At 52.4% G+C, this 19,663-nt stretch overlaps 9 protein-coding genes across 9 annotated transcripts; 3 read left to right on the top strand and 6 right to left on the bottom strand.

Moving 5' to 3' along the window:
- Positions 1-153: 153 nt before the first annotated feature.
- On the top strand, positions 154-1,696 carry HO133_009421 (uncharacterized protein; the record flags this gene model as incomplete). The annotated part of the gene is made up of 2 exons (XM_037300282.1): positions 154-249; positions 302-1,696. The coding sequence occupies 2 exons, from the start codon at positions 154-156 to the stop codon at positions 1,694-1,696; spliced, it is 1,491 nt and encodes a 496-aa protein (XP_037155108.1).
- A 1,339-nt stretch (positions 1,697-3,035) lies between these two features.
- HO133_009420 (uncharacterized protein) lies at positions 3,036-3,725 on the bottom strand (the record flags this gene model as incomplete). The annotated part of the gene is made up of 2 exons (XM_037300281.1): positions 3,036-3,252; positions 3,442-3,725. 2 exons carry the CDS (start codon positions 3,723-3,725, stop codon positions 3,036-3,038), a joined length of 501 nt encoding a protein of 166 aa, XP_037155107.1.
- Positions 3,726-7,945: 4,220 nt separating this feature from the next.
- Positions 7,946-9,208, top strand: HO133_009419 (uncharacterized protein; the record flags this gene model as incomplete). Its single annotated transcript, XM_037300280.1, has 1 exon — positions 7,946-9,208. One exon carries the CDS (start codon positions 7,946-7,948, stop codon positions 9,206-9,208), a length of 1,263 nt encoding a protein of 420 aa, XP_037155106.1.
- A 104-nt stretch (positions 9,209-9,312) lies between these two features.
- Positions 9,313-10,107, bottom strand: HO133_009418 (uncharacterized protein; the record flags this gene model as incomplete). Its single annotated transcript, XM_037300279.1, has 1 exon — positions 9,313-10,107. The coding sequence occupies one exon, from the start codon at positions 10,105-10,107 to the stop codon at positions 9,313-9,315; it is 795 nt and encodes a 264-aa protein (XP_037155105.1).
- Positions 10,108-10,214: 107 nt separating this feature from the next.
- On the bottom strand, positions 10,215-10,510 carry HO133_009417 (uncharacterized protein; the record flags this gene model as incomplete). Its single annotated transcript, XM_037300278.1, has 2 exons — positions 10,215-10,381; positions 10,441-10,510. 2 exons carry the CDS (start codon positions 10,508-10,510, stop codon positions 10,215-10,217), a joined length of 237 nt encoding a protein of 78 aa, XP_037155104.1.
- Positions 10,511-10,879: 369 nt separating this feature from the next.
- Positions 10,880-11,719, top strand: HO133_009416 (uncharacterized protein; the record flags this gene model as incomplete). Its single annotated transcript, XM_037300277.1, has 1 exon — positions 10,880-11,719. The coding sequence occupies one exon, from the start codon at positions 10,880-10,882 to the stop codon at positions 11,717-11,719; it is 840 nt and encodes a 279-aa protein (XP_037155103.1).
- A 192-nt stretch (positions 11,720-11,911) lies between these two features.
- On the bottom strand, positions 11,912-13,836 carry HO133_009415 (uncharacterized protein; the record flags this gene model as incomplete). The annotated part of the gene is made up of 2 exons (XM_037300276.1): positions 11,912-13,247; positions 13,298-13,836. The coding sequence occupies 2 exons, from the start codon at positions 13,834-13,836 to the stop codon at positions 11,912-11,914; spliced, it is 1,875 nt and encodes a 624-aa protein (XP_037155102.1).
- A 1,435-nt stretch (positions 13,837-15,271) lies between these two features.
- Positions 15,272-16,581, bottom strand: HO133_009414 (uncharacterized protein; the record flags this gene model as incomplete). Its single annotated transcript, XM_037300275.1, has 3 exons — positions 15,272-15,659; positions 15,773-16,428; positions 16,537-16,581. The coding sequence occupies 3 exons, from the start codon at positions 16,579-16,581 to the stop codon at positions 15,272-15,274; spliced, it is 1,089 nt and encodes a 362-aa protein (XP_037155101.1).
- A 600-nt stretch (positions 16,582-17,181) lies between these two features.
- HO133_009413 (uncharacterized protein) lies at positions 17,182-18,675 on the bottom strand (the record flags this gene model as incomplete). The annotated part of the gene is made up of 2 exons (XM_037300274.1): positions 17,182-18,127; positions 18,182-18,675. The coding sequence occupies 2 exons, from the start codon at positions 18,673-18,675 to the stop codon at positions 17,182-17,184; spliced, it is 1,440 nt and encodes a 479-aa protein (XP_037155100.1).
- Between the last annotated feature and the right edge of the window lie 988 nt (positions 18,676-19,663).

Genomic DNA, 19,663 nt, shown 5'->3' with positions numbered 1-19,663 from the left:
GTCTTATTCATATGGCTTCCTTGCGAATAGCTTCATGTTTTCTGTAGTCTGACTTTCAACTTAACCATTGAGGCCTCCTACGAGCTTGCAAGATTCCTGGTTTGAATCGGCCTATACAGTCCTTACCTCTGTGGTGGGAAGAAGTAATCCACTATGGCGCAGAGCTACAAAACACTGAAGGAGAACTTCGTCTCCAACCTGTCTGGGGGAACCGTCTCCGAGATCAATTGGGTAACAGCTGTCGCTCCAGTGAGTCTCACACGATGTCACACTCATTTCTACAGCTAACATAAAGCTTTAGGCCGCATATCTACTATGGGCAGCCCTCCAGTCGCGTCAAGGCTACTTCTTGGAGTACGGTCCGCCAGCTTTCCTCACAGATTTGCTGCTCAATGTTGGAGGTATACTGCTCGCTCTGACAATGTACTCCTCGAATGCTATTCTACTCAATACGCTCCTGGTGTCTCCCGCCGTCCTTCTCTGCGTCCTACCCTCTACAACCAACTACCGCAAGAGAGCCTCGAAGCCTCTTGCGAACAAGCCAGCGGAGTCTACAGGCGCGAAGGAGGAGCTCGAGCCGCTGCCCATACGACCGTTTATCACGATCTATAGAGGAGGCATGATAGTGGTTACATGTTTAGCAATACTTGCGGTGGATTTTAGAATCTTCCCCAGACGATTTGCGAAAGTCGAGACTTGGGGAACATCTCTGATGGATGTTGGCGTAGGTTCCTTCGTGTTTTCTGCTGGATTGGTTTCTGCTAGACCGGTTCTACAAGCTCGTTTTGCACGCATGAAATGTTCTTTCCGCTCGCAGCTCCAATCTGCTTTCCGGGCATCGCTACCTCTGCTCGTCTTGGGATTCATTCGACTGTACAGCGTCAAAGGTCTGGATTATGCCGAGCATGTCACAGAGTACGGTGTACATTGGAACTTCTTCTTCACTCTGGCCTTCCTGCCACCATTTGTAGCTATCCTACAATCTGTGTCTGCATTGGTACCTTACACGGGATTGGTGTCAATCCTTATAAGCGGCCTTTATCAAACACTCCTTGAGTGCACCCGGCTCAAAGCTTTCATCCTCACAGCTCCCAGGACGGACTTTATAAGTCAGAACCGAGAGGGAGTGTTCTCTTTCTGGGGCTGCGTAGCCATCTTCTTGGCAGGTCAAGCACTCGGCTTTGATGTACTGCCGCGCTATCCGAGTCAGACTTCAGCCACAGACTCGGACTGGCAGCAGAGAAAGCGACTGCTCAAACGTCTGGCGGTGTGGTCAGCTGTATGGGTCTCTTTATTCTATTCAGTGACTTCTTACAATATAGGCTTTGCTTTCCAGGTTTCACGCCGTCTCGCTAACCAACCGTATGTCTTCTGGGTGTCAGCCTTCAATTGCGCCCAAATCACGGTCTTTTGCCTCGTTGAGACGGCGTTCTTTCCTGGTGTCTACAAGGCAGCGACTCGAACATTGGAACGAAGGGAATGTGAGAAAGCCACTAGCCGAGTACTGAGAGCTTTCAACCGGAATGGACTCGCTATATTCCTGTTAGCAAATCTTCTGACGGGGCTGGTCAATCTGACACTTGATACCCTAAGCATGAGCAGAATAGGAGCTATGGTTGTGCTCGTAGGGTACGCAGCTCTGCTCACGGCTGTTGCTGTAGGGCTCGATGCTTGGAACCTGTCGATCAAGCTGTGAACGATGCTGTTCCTCACTTTAGAGTGCGGTTGCTTCTTCAAGAAACCTTCGTTCCTGGGATAGATCGCTCAAGCGCACCAAAAGTCAATGAGTCTTTTCCATTTAAATGCGCAAATGCAGAATACTTCAGCATGAGTCGTGAGCGTTATATGGGGAAAGAGTCCCCACCATGTGATCTTCTCAAGCTGTTATCCTGTACTCTAAAGTGACAACAACGCATTCACCTCATTGTGTTCGCCGATTCCAGGACCACCAATCCAACAGCGATTCGGTTTAACTTCAAGGCAAGCATACAATAAGGTTCGCAATCGGAAGCAAACATGGACTTTCCCCCGCAAGTCGAGGCTACACCCGTAAAGCCTAGAGGAAGCACTCCGCTCAGAAGTAATTTACATTTTCGATACGCCCAAGGAGATGCTCCGCAAGATTCTTCTCTTAAGTGCACCGCATCAGACATCTCTCTCTCGCTGGTGCATCACAATGAAAGATTACGGTCAGTTGCCTGGCGTGAGCGGGCAGCGGAGAAATCCCCATGGTCGACGACTGCCACAGAACGTCATTCCCAACTAGGACTCCGTGCGATCGGATGGGGATCCTGTGGCATTGTCTATGAACAGCATGGAACCAGTTATGTATTGAAAAAGCGATCAACAATGGAGCTCTTGCGGACGATTGTCGGATGTGGAATGATTCAATCATGCATAAGACGGTCGAAGAAGCTTTTGCGCGCTATGTTAAGCGGGTCGGGCGACCGTTGCTTGTACATGTGCTGCGTTGTCCTGGCTACATTAGTAAGGAAGACTAGAGGTGGTGGGCGGTCAATGAGCGCCTGTCCCCGAGGGAATACGGTTATCCAGAGAACTTGCTGCGCTCGGAGCGCATTCCTCCTGTTCACCTGACTGCGAGGCATGCATTCATCAATCAGTACTGCCAGAGAGATTGGGAGTAGACGTAATATTTCAGGATAGCAACAAGGACCGTCTTATAAGGCTGTACATGGGTAGACGGTGGCCTTACCATCCGTATCAAGGAAAAGGTGGACTATTTTCGTCTACGGAACTTTAAGCTGTGCCTGGATCCATTGGAGGACTTGGAGCTCGATACTCCAATCTATGCCCTTCAGATGGCGGATGCTCTGGCCATCAATTACTGGTAGGCACGAGTCGACTCAGCGGATATCGATTTTGTTCTTGGTGGAGCCCCTTGTCTTGCGCAGGAGCCGCTCCCTACCGTCGCAGGATCAAAAAAGTTGAAAGAGAACTCCTCTACGGATGTGGATGCGGTACAGTGCCAGGCCACGACTACTCATGTGTGGCTGCTCGACTCCAACCAATGCCAGCTAATTTCTATGGATCAGCAGGGGGTCGATCAAGCCGTCAAGCGATTCGTCGACAACGATCCACATTCCCCACGCCCGTTTGCTGCCACGGGGAGTACCGATAAGGGGTTTCGGAAAACGTTTGCAAGAAGGTACTTGGAGACTAGTGGAAGCATCATTGGCGCCGATCAGGGATACCGGGCGCTGCCCAACAATTTCATCGGAAAAGTCGTGGAGACTATATGCATGTACGCCTGGAAAGTAAAGCGGAAGCAGCCAAATGATCGGATGTATACTCCGAATACGAAATGGCAGCAATCATCGACTAAACCCAAGAACGACATTCTAACCGTGATGCTCACTAATCCCGATGCTTTGCCAAGACCCTCTCCCCTTACTCTCATCCTTATTCGCGTCTCGTTCCTACACTTTCACGTCGGCCCGCGGAAGGACGCCCTTCTTCTCGTCATCATTGCTGGAGGCATAGCTCGAGGCCGTGGTCGTGCTAGAAGATCTGCTTTTCGTGGTGGCGTCTTTGATCTCATCTTCGGTTGGCATTGCTTCATCTCCAACGTGGGCATGGATAAGAGGGTTACTTGACTCAGTGGTGGCTCGTGCGGAGGATGGTGGGATGTAGGCCTTAGCAGGCAGAAGCGTGATCGATTGCGAGGAGTTGCTCCTCTCGGGGAGGTGTCTGGAGGGGAGTGACATGGCTAACGCAGTCTGCAATATATTTTTCTAGCTGGCGATTGAAGTTGCGTTTCGGCCGTAGTAGAGGATATGTGCGTTGGTCAACATATGGCCCGTCCATACTGGCTTCGATGTCCTTTTGACCTGTGCTGGATTGAGATTAAAGGATGTACTGTTGGGACTGATTGTGGCTGTGGGTGTTTCGGGCATAAGCACGACTGTTTGTGCGGCAGGATTCGCTCCGCTCCTTCTGTTTCATCAATACTTACATAGTGTGATAAGCTTCGGCTAGACTCGCCATGGGCTAAGGTACTATGCATTACTTTACTCTAACTCCCTACTCGCTCTATCTAATAAAATGACACATTTTGACAAGAAAACATGATCTGTGAAAAGCAACGACGATGGTCGTCGTATCCTTCGATGCTCGTCTACAATTGACCTTGACCTTGACCTTAACCTTGACCTTCAACACATTCCGCACGCCAATTCTATCCTGTTCTGACTCTCCACATTGCTCCTTTTGCCTCGAGCATCACCAATCAGATGTCAGACGCCTTCAAACATTGATGCTAGCCGCACTTGGTCAGCCCCGACTGCACCTCAGAACGCAGGAGGTCGCAGGAGGTCAACGATTGGCAGGTGCTAGAAGGGAGCAGAGCAAAGGGTTGCGCAGCTTTAGTGAATCGGCTGTCGCAAGCTCGTTGTCGCAGACTCAAAAGAAAAAGACATGGAGGGAAAGCGAGGAGAGTTCAAAGGAGTACAGTAGTGAACTGCGAACTGACGGTGTTGAAGTTTGGTCCTGACTCCTTCCTGCATATGCAATTGGTTAGGACTAGGAGGCTCTGCTGCTCCGCTGATACCTCCGCACGTTTCCAAGCTAAGAGCAAACTAAGGGACTACGTAAGGGACAGTAAGGTACTAGTACTTTAGTAGTATGATACCGGTACCTCACATCTACTTTAGCAAGCAACCTAAGTCTTCTCAACTCATCTCACTCATCTCAACTCTTCTCACTCTCATTCAACTCTCTTCCCCAGCCCTTATGCGACATATGCGCCATGACGGACATCACATTTGGGTTTTATTTTTTAATAACTTACCCTGCACCAGCCTGCATGGTTGCATCTCACTTTCTCTAGCAGCTTATGCAAGAACCCGCGAATCCGAAAACCGAAAACCAGCCAAAAAGACCACACATTATGATCATTCAAAACAAGTGCCCGTTGACATTCACCACCAGGTACAAGGTACAAAGGCACAAGGTTCAATCTGCCCAATTTGATTTGCCGATGTTATTTGCTACTTACTACCTACATTCGAACAAGGTTCCAGTCGCCCTACGACACGATAGCGGAGTCTGCGGGAAAGAAAAGAAAAAAACGCTATGACACGATATGACATGACTCTCAGAGCATTCGCACCGTCAGGCCATCATCGACGAACAATGGTTGAGCTCTTGATACGTCTTTCGCTCCTGAGGTCTATGTAGCTATGCCCTACACAACCTTATCGACTACGCTGGACCTGATCTGAGACAGGAAACGGCGGCAACGACTGATGCCGGACATCCATAAGGAACCGAGTGAGGCCGACAGCATCAGATGATCAGATGGGAATCATTGGATACATGCACCTCCAATCAGCTACTTCCGGCAGCTAGAACACTAGAACATGAACTAGAGCAACCTTCCATTCATGATACGAGCACTCGCAGATTCACAGCTACTCACAGCTTTGATATCGATGCGGGAGACGGGGACAACGCAGGGACCCTTACGGGAGTTGGCAAGCTCTTCCCTGCAACCAATCTTCTCAAACATGTCATTTTCTAATGCTCATACGCATTCTTCCTCTGTTTGCCTTGGCTCTCCCTCTCCATCATGAGTCCACTCAGATATAAATCGAGGAAAGACTCCACATGCCATAACCGCTCCTCTGACTATCCACCATCTCCTCCTCCACCTTCTCCAAAATATAGCGTCCTACTATATACCCTTCTGGCAATTGCTCCTTCCATCTTCTCTGTCGTCTACCGCATGTACACTACTTTCCATGCTTCCAGTATATTTCGGCCAGCTGCATCCTTGAGCTATCCGCCGTCGCCTCATAGCTCCGCAGAAGCTCGTTCGCCTCGTCGTTATCTCCACTACCGCCACGCTCCTCGAGTCTATATATTGCCTGAGAGCCCCGGTCTCGACATCCTCGCTCGAACATCTACAATCCTCCCACTCACTCCACAAGTCCGGCGCCGGGTGAGTTCTTGACATGGGTATCCTATACATCCATGGAATGCTGACGTTACGTTCAGCTTCCACATCGTCCCTCATCATTATACTCGGTTCACAAGGCCCTTTAACACCTGCACCCAAGACTACTTCACTTCAATCATGCGTACCTCTTCAACCTCCGGACCCGTCAACATGTGCCGCCTCCTGATCCACAAGTACTCATGCGGACACTCCAAGACGGACGTCGCGCCCTGCGCTGGGCATAGGGGTGGAAGTTGCTCGGGGACGACCGAAAAGACGGTCTCTCATAAAGAGAAATGCGCTCGCTGCGGTAAATGTTGGTTTTCCAGACATGCAGTCAAAGCGACGGCGTGCTAACAGACACATAGGACTCGGCTGCGAGAGCTCTTGAACGTTTCACGCCACCGGCAGGCAGTGGCTAATCTCTTGTTCTCTTAGTCATGGGTCCTCATCCAAACTTGTCATCACGGCAGGGCGCGATTGCAATCCGTTGAGCGTTGGTTGAGCAGAAGCATATAGGCGGCATGTGTGGCGCGAAGCATTCTCGATGGAGCAAACATAACGGGGTGAAGAACATCCTCTGGGCGGCCAGCGCTTGAAATTCATTCATCCATCACATCGAATATACCCCTTGGTTGGTCTTGTGTGCGCGCAGGGTCACAGGCGAAAATCTAGACGGGTCTTTGCATTCTCAGTTTCCTTTCGTTAGATGGGAAAGCTGTCAAAATTGGACCGCGATCATTTATTCATTCATTCATTCACTCATTGTATCCACAATCTAGCAGTGCAACGCGCATTCCGAGTTTGAAACTTCCACCACTGTGATTTTGGCCAAGTCAGCCAGGCGCCATCTCAGACCTCAGACGTCGATGATGAGCATGATGCAGGCGCCCTATGCAAACAAGCAGGCATTACGAAATGGGATTGCCAAATCCAGCAATGCATGCATGTCGGCAATCTAAAACAAAAAGGTCATGAGATCGATCTCCCAGGCTGGCTCGGCTCGCGGCAGGTAATGTGGGACCCTTTCTTGATGCAGACATTGCTGCTGGAACCCAACAACACGTTTCCGGCGCAATGGAACATGCCATTTGCTTCGCTCGAGCACGGTGAAGATGCTTGGAACCCCGGGTGAGACTTGAGGGAGCAAAAACCTCGGAGCAGGAAATGGAAAAGAAAAATGGAAAAGAAAGAAAGTAAGTAAAGAAGAAGAAGAAGGAGAAGAAGAAGAAGAAGAAGACGAGGGAGGAAAATTCCAAATCCACCACGTCACCTTCTCATCATGCAGGGACTCGCTTTTCCCCAAAGGGACCTTGCCGACTGCAAACCCGGTAGCCGTAGCCTTTGCCGCATCGTCCATAGGTTACGTGCGCGCAGCGTCCGACAACGAGGTCCCCCTCCCCCCTGCATACAGGACCGAGCGTGGCCGTGAGAGCGAGAAGTCGTATGGTGTAAGCCCGGCCCGGAGGGTCTTGTCTCCGAAGGGGGATATAATTGTGATGAGTTGAGCTAATGAGGTGGAGAAAAAAGAGGAGATCAGATGGATGGATGGATGGATGGATACATAGATAGATTGATTGCTCGATGTATGTATGTAAGTAAGTATGTATGTAAGTATGTATGTATCTATGTATGTATCTATGTATCTATGTACGTATCTGTGTATCTAGAGCGGATCAATGGATGAGATTTGTTCTTTCTACGATAAATGTACAGTATTTGGAATGAAGGGGAGATTTGAACCCATAGGGATGGCGGTAGTAGTAAATAGACGGTGGACTTGCTTGCCAAAGAGACCGCAACAATCTCCTAATGGATAATAGCTAGGAAGAGATTCGCGAGGTCTACAGGCGACGGATAGAAGAGTCAAGAACTGTCGCCGGAAATACCCACCCGGAGATAAGCACACCCCTGCTGCTACTTACCAACCAACCCTGCTCTCTCTTTCTCTCTCTAAACCCTTCTCCCCCCAAAAACACAAACCATGTAATGTCCATCACGATCGACTGGGCCAGCCTGACGACCGGACCCGCCGGCCTCGCCCTCGCCGACTCCATCCGCGACTTCATCCACGACAAGTTCCAGCAAGTGGCCCTCCCGCGCTTCATTCGCTCCGTGCAAGTGCACTCGTTCGATTTCGGGGAGGAAGGCCCGGAGGTGGAGCTGAAGGACATTTCGGACCCGTTCCCCGAATTCTACGAGGATGATGGTGACGACGACGACGACGACGATGAAGAAGAGGAAGAGGCGGCAGAATCTTCAGAAGGGGAGGAAGCGGTCAGCGGAGCCATCGTCGCAGCCCCAGCCTCCACCGCACCGAAGCCCCCGACCGACGCACCCAACCGAGCCCCGACGACCGTGCCACCTCCGGCGATAGACCCCCGCCCCCCGAACCCGACCCTCCGCGCCGGCTTCCCGTTCCCCCCGCCGCCGGCGGACCAGATCAGCACGCCCTTCCTCTCGCGCTCCAGCACGCCCGGCCTCCCCATCCCGGGCGGGACGGCCAACTTCGGCTACTTCCACCTGCCCCTGGGCGCCGGGCTGTCGGGGACGCAGACGCCGCTGTTGCCGTGGGGCGAGCAGCAGCAGCAGCAGCAGCAGCGTCCGCCTTCGCCGCTGCGGCGGGAGCGGGGGCACGGTGCGGCGTTCGGACCTGCGGTGCCGAGGGGGGAGTCAAATACGCCACGTCGTCGTCGTGACCAGCGGAGCCCGAGCCGGGGGAGCTATACCGCCGGCCCCGCGGAGCCGGACGGAGGGGGCGGGGATCCGACGACGACGACGGAGGACCGGTCGCAAGACCTGCAGACGACGCTGCACATATCCTACAGCGGGACGGTGGCGCTGTCGCTGACGGCGGAGATCCTGCTCGACTACCCGATGCCGTCCTTCGTCGGGATCCCGCTCCAGCTGCGGATCACGGGGCTCAGCTTCGACGGGGTGGCCGTGCTGGCGTACCTGCGGCATCCGGGCGCCGTCGGGGACGCGGAGAGGCGGAAGGTGCATTTTTGCTTCCTGGGGCGGGAGGACGCGAAGGCTACGGTTGGGGATGAGGGGGGGGTGGGGGATGGGGGGGAGGAGGGACCGGGGGGACTGTTGAGGGAGATTCGGGTCGAGAGCGAGATTGGGAGGCAGGAGGGGGGGAAGCAGGTGCTTAAGAATGTGGGCAAGGTGGAGAAGTTTGTGTTGGAGCAGGTGAGGAGGATCTTTGAGGATGAGTTCGTCTGGCCTAGTTTTTGGACCTTCTTGGTATAGAAAACCCCTCCGCTCTGATCACACATGTGCGTCCGTACCGTCCACGCGCAGGCGTTTTGACCTCCTATTCCGGTTCCTGTCCCATCCGTAGGCGATAGAAGCCGTCACCTCCAGCGCCATACGCTCCACCAGCACTTCACCTCCAACTGCCCACCCGAAGGACTGAGCTCCTCCCAGTCGTCGTATCCCACCTCCTCTCCCTCCTCCACCAACACGAACCCCCCCTCCCGCATCCGCACCCTCAAATCCTCATGCTCCGGTGGCCTCTCCCTGCGGAACGGCAACTCGACAACGACCCTCGCCCTCCTCTCCTCGTCCCACCGGAGCAGCGTCCCCATGACCCGGACGATCCACGACGGATGCTCAGGCGCATACAGCGAGTCGGCCGCGAGTATGAGGTCGAAGCGTGCGTCTCCGCGGACGTACGAGTCCGGGTCCGACCAGTCGAGAGGGCCGGCCGCGACGGCGCTGGACGCCGTGAGGGATGCGTTCGCGGTGACGTTGCGCTGGAGGTTTGGGAGGATGGAGGGGAGGTCGGTGAGGAGCGTGTGGGTGGAGAAGAGGGCCGAGGCCGCTAGGCCGACGAGGCCGGTGCCGGCGCCGAGTTCGAGGGTGCGGGGATGTGGGCTTGGAGGTGGGATGGGGTGACGGTGAGGGTTGTTGGGGTACTTGGTCGGCGGAGGGGGATCGAGGGGGTCGATCTCGGCAGAAGGTTTGATGCCGGGGAAGAGGCGCGGGAGAAGGGTGGGGAGGCGTTTGGCGAGTAGGTAGGAAGCCACCCATGTCTTATGGCCGAGATTGTCGCCTGTCAGAGAAGGTTCGTGGAGTTTGATGTCGAGAGTGTCCGATGGGTCTTGCCCGTCGATTGGGATCCGGAAGGTACGAGAGATTGATGGCATGGCTGTGCGGCCTGATCGTTCAGCGAGTCGCTTGCTGGCTGCTTCCCATACTCGTTCTCTGTCGGTATCTGAAGGTATCCAAGCCAAGGGGCTTGATATGATGCGCGTCAGGTAGGAAGGTACGCCGTCTTGGCTAATTGAAGCTGGTCTAGCCTCGCCGGATTTTCCTTGCCAGGAGGGAGGGGCAACGGCGAGCAGGGCAATAGCAGAAAGGAGGGATTGAGCTGAAGGTTTGCTGTAGAGCTGAGGGAGATCCAGGACTGAAGAAGAGGGACTTGGTTCAGTGTCAGTCCATAGACAATCGTCTTGATTTGTGGGGAGAGCTTTACTTACCATGTAGTGGGCCCGCATCTTCATCGTCTGCTGGAACATTTGAATGCAAGCCGTGGTTTGCAGCCGCCATGCTGGCTACAGTACTTGAGGGTCGGAGAGATGGTGATGGGAGCTAGATCTTTGCTATTTGTATGGATGAGGGACAGTACTCTATTTTGGGGGTTCGAGAAGTCTGTCGATCCCCCACAGGTTCGCGTGCAAGGGGTGTTTTCCTGGGACGATATTCACCACATGGCGCCCATTCACAGTATCTTTGACTTTGCCAACATTTGGGACACATATCCCTGGAACGTGCAGACTTCCCCTGCATGGAAGGTTGTGCTGGGTTCACTCTAAGTGACGACAGTCCGCTTGCTGCCCGCCCCCAACTTCTCCTCTCCTTCTGCAAGGCCTGCCTTCAACGGCTCCATACCCTTCTCCCGACTCCTGACGCGCGAACATGGTCCTCGGCCTCCTGGCCATCGCTGCTATCCCCACCACCATTGGTGTGGCCGAGGGGATCTCTGAAGGGAGGAAAGAGAATGATCCCGAGACCGAGGAGGAACGTATGAGAAAGTTCCAACTTGAGTGTTTCTGCGGGGCCAATAGTCAAAAGGCGAAGGAGATTGATGGCGGACACATCGTCCTCAGAGGAGAAAAGCTCTACATCGTGCCACGGCATTCGTCTAGTACTAGCCATCCATTTGAAGGTTTCTACATCGAATACCCTGATCCCGAGAGGCCCCGACCTCTACCGTTGGGGTTAGTATCTACCATCAGCAAAGATCCACCCATGTTGAATTGGATATACGTCGACAAGAATACTCGGGATGTCAAATATGGGAATCGAACTCAGAGCAGAGCGCATATTGTTGGATCCTGGGGCTGGGATGCCGGCGAAGAGGGAGGTGCTGGAGGGCTCACGTTAGCAGGAGGAGAGGGAGCCGTGGCTGTGGAGGGAGATGACGGATGGGAGATCAGATGGGAAGATGAAGATGGGAAGGCGGGCGTTGAGAGGAGGCAAAAGCTGACCATTAGTTTGGAGAGAAAGATGCTGGAACCAAGGGAGGAAGATAAGCCAGATCATGCCAGGGCTAGTGAACGAGAAGATGACCAACAAACAAAACGGACGAACACAAACATCGAATTAACGAACACTACCTTTCAGAGAAGCAAAAGGACCACAGGAGAGCCTGAGAGGGTGGACAAAGCTGTCAAGAAAGGTGCAAAGGAAAATCACTCTGCGCCGAAGCTAGAGATCAGGGGCACGACTGTCGAGAGACCCCTTGCAAGGAAGTAGGCGGCTCAAAGAGTGGACAGATTGCCTACTGCATGAGCTCTTTGGGCTACGTTGAAACGATTCCCTATATACAAAAAGGCCGCAATGCACCACCGGCCTGAAACTATGTACATGATGCTACATTAAGATACTGTATGTACATACACCAATCCAAGATACCACATTGCTAATGTGAAAATAGTTTTCGAATCCTCATCCCTTGACCAGGGCGTATTTGCTTCTCCCTCGAATCGTGGTGCCGAAGTGGTAGAAGAGGTACGGGACAGGCACCAGCAAAGCGCTCAACGCACCCAAGATGGTCAACGTCCAATGCACTCCCAGATGCTTGTAGAAGGGAATGGCCATTTCAATCATTCCACCTGCAGCCACGTATCGAATGAATGTTACACTGGCCAGCGCACTCGCGGAGTATGACTCGTAGCTATCAATGATGTATTGATAGCTGCTGATGAAGACGCACAAGATGCCATATCCGAACAGGACGCTGGCCCCAAGAGGGGACCAATAGGAGATCCACGAATAATCTGTCCATCCCATCCAAAACATGCTGATCGGTATAGCTGGGGCTCCAAACATGGCAAACCATAGCCTGAACTCCGGTGGAAGTTGGGTCCCGCCTTGCTCTTTGATCTTGGCAAGATCATTTTTGGCCCATTTGTATATGATGGGTACAAGGAGTGAGGCAAGACAAAGTCCAATCCCGATACCTATGAAGACAAGGCCAGTTATTCCCTCCGAGAAACCATACGTCTCGGTGAAGACGAAGGTGTAACCATTGAGAAAGGTGAAGAGGATGATATAGATGACTGTCAGGTACAGAGCAATGAGGATGATGATAGGCTCGCTGAATGTGAGAACGAACGGACGGTAAAGGGCAGTGCCAAGTCGTTGAGGGAAAGAGACGTCTCGGATCTCGATCTCAGCTTTGTACCGATCATCGCCAGTCAGTTGCCGCAGATGTGCTGCTTTCCACTTCAACAGAATTGGAGCATATGTCTCGGGCTGAAGGAAAATAACGAGGGAGAGGACGAGTCCAGAAATGATCAGAGTGATCCATTCGCACCAACGCCATGAGACAAGCGACGATTCTCCGACGAAGCCGCCAATAATCGGACCGAAGATTGGACCCATGAAGGCAGCGTTTGCGAACACGGGGAAAGCATAGACCCGCTCCATGGGGTTCCAGAGATCTGATATTGAACCGCCAGCGCAAACCAACGGAGTAGCGGCGAAGCATCCAGCTATGAAGCGGAAAGCGAGTTGTGCGCCAATGTTTGGAGCAAGTGCCGACGCCATGATGAAGATCATGTACAGCGAGAGTGTGGCAATATAGACTGGGTTCCGGCCGATAGTTTCTGAGACTGGTCCTGCGAACAAGGCCCCGACACCGAAGCCGATCAAGAAGATGCCTGTTGCGAGAGACTCGGTGACCTCGCTGACTCCGAAGTCGGCTGTTGCTTGCATGAGAGCAGCGGAGTCGACGCTGGACGCGAAACCGACGATCCATCCAATAAAGGCGATGTTGAGTCTAGACGTTGTCAGCTTCAATTCGGACAGAAGCGTCTGCGGTGTACTTACGTCGCAGCAAGTCTGGTGGGAAAGCTCCAATTATGCGGATTCATGATGTCTTTCTCGCCTTCATAGCCAACAACGAACACCTTACCGTCCCCACCTTCTTTTGTGCTCCGATCTCGTATGTCGATCCCAGTCAGCGTTGTGCCCAACGCGGTTCCCATGCTTTTTCTCGTCGGTACCGTCGATGCCCTGCTCATATCCTCTGGTGCTTCTCCACCATGTGATGCGCGTCTGCTACTGGGCGCAGCCTGTATGGGTGCAAAGCCTTGGCCCTTTTGCTCCTCGTTCTCCGAGTCATGCGTCTCGACGTGGTCCCGAGAGTCGAGTGGTTGAGGGTTGGATTGCTCGCCTTTCTCTGGATCCCGTGTATCGACATGGTCGGGCGCATCAGTGAATCGGGGCGTGTTGACTGCATTGGAAGAGGAAGGCGAAGTGGACTCTGATGTGTCAGAATTCGCCAATGCTTCTGCTTTGGACTTGTCTCGCTCGTACTGCCTTGTCACATGCTGTTGAAAGCGGCGGTATTGGAAAAATGACTGCATGCTGTCGCGGATGCCTCGAACAGCCCCAAAAAGGATTTTTGGCTGTGATACAAGGGGATCGGAGTAAGGGGCCAGAGTAAGAGAGTAGAGTGGGAAGCGCCAAAGAAAGAGAAGCGCCGTCAAGCAAAATCAGAGGGGATTCCCCAAAGGCGAAGATATGACATGAGATGGACATTTTGAAAATGCTCATCTCAACAAATGCATCATCCAACCAGGCCTATCCGTCATTGTCCTTACGCTAGCGGCAGACTTTCGGCAATTAATATCCGGACATTTAACGAACCACAAAAAGATTCAACTCACGATAGTACCACAACAACACGGGCTACCAAGAATGTTGCTACTATAAAGTCGCAGCCTGTTCGAAGTACTCCAAGTCCTTCACTAAAAACATCTTTGCAAAAACAACGAGTGGGATAACATAGCAGCACAAAATCTCCCGGATGATCTTCGGCAGTCCGGATATAATGAACGGGCCTGAGTACCCAAGCACGCGGGTGAAAAAAAAGCCTGCACACCCTAAAATTTGCAAATCTAACACAATTTGCCAACGAAAGGTCCTATCAAGAAGATTTTGCTCTGGAATATATAGATATTAGCACAAAGAACAACTCCGATGGCAAGTATTAGCTTGTGAAGAGGGTATTGAAGGTATTATTTTAGTTAGTAAAGGTAGAAGGATTGCTTGACGTGTGCAGGCTTTTTTGTCACCCGCGTGCCAAGCAACGAGTAACGATATCAAAGTTCTGATGTCATAAGAATGGGACAACGGAGCGACATACAAAGTATAATCTGGGCTCAGATGTTCAACCATCGGTGATACTGTCAATCCACTTCGATTAACCAAATCCCAATAGAACACAGTTTTCCAAACACATCGAACCCACATACCTGCCGACGACATCGCACCGAGTACTCACATACTCCGTCCGTCGAGCGTTCCACTTCTTCGCTTCTCCTCGACCCACGACGGTGACAGTTGGCACGCATCAGATATAGATATCATACAGACCCGGCGTGGAAAAGAACATTTTGAATCGAGCTCTCGTGCCCGGTTGACGAGGGTTTTTTTTTTGATTCTGAGGTCCGTTCCCGGCGCGTCGGTTGTTGAAGTGATTTTAATGTTGGTCGATGTCTTTATCCGTAGGGGATTGGGAGGTATGATGCGGATGACGAAGGCCGGGTTGGGTATCATTGTTGGTTTGTGTGGTAGATGGGAGGTGTGAATGAGCCATTGTAAGGTATTTCGGTTTGCATGCTTTGGGGAAGAGGGAGATGTCCGAGCCTTTTCTATAGCGGGAGGAGGTAAATCAAACAATCACAAGTCATGCCGACAGTAAGATGTGTTACTTCCAAACAAGCAATGCGTGGCAGACACTCGCGCCGTCTAGACTCTAAGCCTGGCTTATCATACACACCGCGTCGACTCCCGCGTCTAGAATTTGTAGACCTGATCCTGCCGGTACCCCAACTCCTTCAGCATACCCGTCAGCTCGCCCTGCTCCGCCACGCTCTTCTTCGCCCCGCTCACCGCCTTGTACAGGCCCGGCGGCCCGCACACGAAAATCTTGACGTTCTCCTCCTTGGGCTCCGGCAGCACCGTCTTGAGCAGCTCGGCCGTGATGTGGCCCTTGCCCTGCGGCCAACCCTCGGGCGGCCGGTCGAGGACGTAGAAGGCGCGGAAGCGGTTCGGGTAGGTGTTCTCGAGGTCCTCGAACTCGGGCTTGAGCAGGATGTCGGCCTCGGTCAGGTTGCCGAAGACGAGGGTGACCTTGGTCCGGTCGGCCGGGTTCTTGAAGATGGCGCGCGCGAGTTGGTACATTCTGTTTTTTCATTCCCCGAGCGGTACTGTCAGCGGTGGACGACCCTAGCTGTATCATTGGAGGGGTGTTGGGTGAGGAGAGGGAAGGGAGGTAAGTAGGTAGGTGGGCCTTACGGCGTGATGCCCGTTCCACCGGCAATCAACGCGATATGATCATGCTTGTTCGCCTCCCACGGGTACTTGGGGATCGGCCCCTTGAAATCCAACCGCTGATCGGGCTTCATGGCGTGCAAATGCTCGCTCATCGGCCCGTTCGGATACACCTTGATGACGAAATCAAGATACCCCTTGGCATCCTCGTCGCTCGTAGGCGTATACGGCCTGATGACCGGCTTCTCCATCTCGGGCCCTTTGTACTTAGTGAGCAGTGCCGACGCGATTGAGAGGCCCGAGACGTCATCGCTGTTGGGAAGCGCGAAGCGGAATTTCTTCGTGTTGTGATTGATCTCCTCCACGGACTCGAGTTTCAAATCGACAAAGCCTTGGTCTCCGCCGCGGAAGGCTTTTTGAGGCGCCGAGGCTGAAGGAGCGGGGGAGGAGGGCACGGTCTTGCGTTCGTCTGCCAAGGAGGGAGCATGCGCTTCGGGTTTGGGCACGGTCTTGCGTTCGTCTGCCGAGGGGGGAGCATGCGCTTCGGGTTTCGGTTCGGTGATTCGATAGTAGTAGTAGCCTCCTCCTAGTAAGCCGGCGCCGGCGAGGAGGGCGTAGATGGCGTTGTTCGAGGAGCCGGTGCTGGCGGGGCCAGGAGGCGAAGCATAGCGGCGGACGTTCTGTGAATGTACAGGTGGTCAACGTGAGAGGCAGAGGGGAAATGTTCGGCCAGTAGCCATTGAGTGGTCCAATTGGGGGTTGAAGCTCTGCTAGGGGTAGACACTTACACTTCTCAGCGGCTGCGCTGATCTGAAGACTTTCGTGGCTAACATGGTGAGCTATGTTGATGTTGGTAGAGCTGAAGCTGTTGCATATAGAGTCCAGTACAGTCTCGGATGACGTACTTGGGCTATACCCGATTGGGTGGATTTTGTTCACTAGGTCGTGGGATCTCATCTATGTACTTATACGACAGCTATATTGTGGATATGGAGGATACATCCTCCGGTTCAAAATCCGTGCAAAAAGGTCCTGGTAGATATTGAGCTTCTGCTTGTAAATCTATATTTGTGCTTCTCTCACAAGCCTTTCGACCATCAAATCCTTCCACTACTTACTCTCAATACTTCCGCCAAGCCAGCAGTCTCCTCTCCAGACACTATAGAAACCCTCGCCATGAAAGTCCACCATACCCTTCTATCGGCGGTGTAGGTTAGTTGTTCGAGGGAGCACCGGTCGATGCTCACAAATATTGCCTAATTGCAGTAATAACTGCGACAGACTGGACCAATGTTGGTGTCGACGCTGATAGAATATCCTGTATCGCCTGACATTCCCCACGGCAAGACACGCAGTATGCTTGGAGAATAGGTACTGCCGTCTAGAATCGTACGGAGCCTGATTGCTGCACCTTCCTAGGCAGGTTGAGCTCTTCAACCAACGCTGACATCGGCATAACCGATCGGTGCCTGATCATCAGCAGAGTTTTGCTCCTCTGGAGAACTCTTGAATCGTCGTGATGCTTCAGGAGTCTCGTCCTGCACAACCGTGTCAGTCGCAAACTGCTCTTGAGTGTCCAGAGAACGATCCTGTCCGCCAACTGCGGGCCGCGTATATTCCTTAGCACTCCCAAACGCCTGCTGATCTGCATGACCGCCAGACCCAGCTAGCACCTGTGGGTTCTCAGCCGCCCTCAATGCTTGCGCCATATCCATCATGCACTTCTTCAAATGCGCGGCATCGTACGCCAGCTCTTCAATCGCCCACTTCAGCTCATCCCTCGCACGTTTCACGTCCTGATCCGGACCTGATTGAGTGTCGGGCCTAACATGGACAGTATCCAGCAAATCCTTCGCTTCTTTATACGTCCTCCAGAACGCTTCGATCTCTCCTGGGTACTTTGTCTTCTCGACAGGAACCTCCCATTCATCCGGTTGGGCCTCGATCTTCGCAAACCACTGACTCATTAGCTCGTTTTTCTTTTCTTCTTCATTGTCATGATTGATTCCCGCAAAATGCACGAGCAAGTCTCCTCCATTGATCTCGGTTTCGGCGCGTTCATCGCCCTTGAAGCCATTGTACCAGGCTTGGGGCTGATAAATGATATGTTTCTTATGTGGTTCTTGACCAAAAAGGTACTTCAGAGCGTTCTGCTCGATGTTGCCTCCAATGTCGATCTCGGGACGAAGTCTGGGAAGCGAATATGCATCGGAGAGGAGTTCGACGCTCCATTCGTCAACGCGGAAGAAGAAAAGTCCGGCGTTGAAGCCATCAAGGTTCTTTGTGGCCATGAAATTGATCTCGGGAAAGGTGTCGGGAGGAAGAAAGATTTCCCACTTTATATTTGGATTAAGTATCAAGGTATCTGCGTCATACCATCTGCATTGAGTGTTGGCGTAATCCTACAGCAGCGACACGGATCAGAAGACTTACATCACCCACTCTGCCCGCTCCTCTCTTGGCCTCTTCAATTCTCCAATTATTAGATTCTGGACGTGCAAGACTTTGCTGAAGATGAACTTGTCCCACTGGCCTGCTCCCACAATCTCCCGTCTCAGTACATGGTCTCCGTAGCCCCAGCGTTTCGCGTGATCAACGTGGCTCTGGAGGGTTCGCTCGTTGAGTCCGATGTACTTATCGCCGAACATCATGGTCGCCTGCAAGATCCTGGGCCGCATCTCCTCCGAGACATGGCCGGTACGATCTGTAGTCTCGGGCACAAAGTTTGCGGGAGCTGGAGGAATATCCGAGGAAAGGGCACTCTGCGGAGTGCTGGCTTTTGAGTCGAAGATGGTCGCCTCTGACGTGGTCGACGGTGGCACGGCGTAATCATCGGGTGATGTTGAAAAGTGATCGTGAGTATAAAGAAAGAATGTACAAACAAGAGCTAAGAAAGTCAACAATGATTTTGACGAAACAAGCATCATAGCTAGAGAGAAGGTTTAAGGCGCAATGGCGGATTATCACTCAGAGGAAAACAATCCGATTATGTACTAGTACATGTAGCGTAGCATGTCAACTGAAGGATGCAAGGTCTGAAATCACGAGAGCGTTCAAGAGAGGAGCCTTCCGCACGATATGAAGGAGGAGGAGGAGGAAGATAGGTAATTATGCGACAAACGACTACGCCGCCACATTTTGATATCAATACGGGAACGTGGTGCCAGGTGCAACACAGTTCGGCAAAACCGCCCTTACATGGAGTAAAGAATAATACGGTAATAGGAGTTGATAGAAAGGTGGGAAAGCAAAGTACGGTAGAGTAGCACAGTAATGAGAAGTTTAATTGCAGCGCGATCCGGGCGAATCGTGTCTTAGATGTGGTGGTTACCCGTTCAAGATGCGGCTGGACTGAAACTGCGTACTTATCTAGATCTCCTATGCGGCAGACTTCAAGGCTGGGAGTTTGCAACCAAGTGTAATAATAATATGTATAGAAACCAAGAGTTGAAGCAATAGTGGCAGCAGAAGTAGGTAGGTAGGAGCTTTCATGGCAAGGACAGAAATTCGCTTGAAACATTGGGTTCGTTAGATCCAAAAATACAACATAGGGGCCCAACATTGGAATACGAGAATGCCAAAGTCAAACCCGACGGGCACAGCAGATGTCAGCACTGCGCTAGAAAATAAAATATGACTTGTTGTACATTCGAGTTCGACAGTCGTATTTCCAAAGGGCGTGCCACAAACGTTGTGGCCCAGGGTGCAGGTAAAGTAAAGTAAAGTAGGCTCGGTTCCGACAAGCCCCAATACGATAATGCTGTTCATGCGCTGTTTTTCAACATGGTCTTTCATTTGATGTAGGTACGGTAGGATACCTATCTGGAATGATCGACACCAGATTCTTGAACGCTGGGTTTGCTGTAATGATCAGACGGCATAAGCAATTTGCACCGTGGTGAATGTGGTAGTCTG

Source organism: Letharia lupina, assembly GCF_014066315.1.
Source record: "Letharia lupina isolate WasteWater1 chromosome Unknown contig_6, whole genome shotgun sequence".
Classification (NCBI taxonomy): domain Eukaryota; kingdom Fungi; phylum Ascomycota; class Lecanoromycetes; order Lecanorales; family Parmeliaceae; genus Letharia; species Letharia lupina.
Note: the sequence above shows the minus strand (reverse complement) of the source record. Positions and strands in the feature narration are given on the sequence as shown.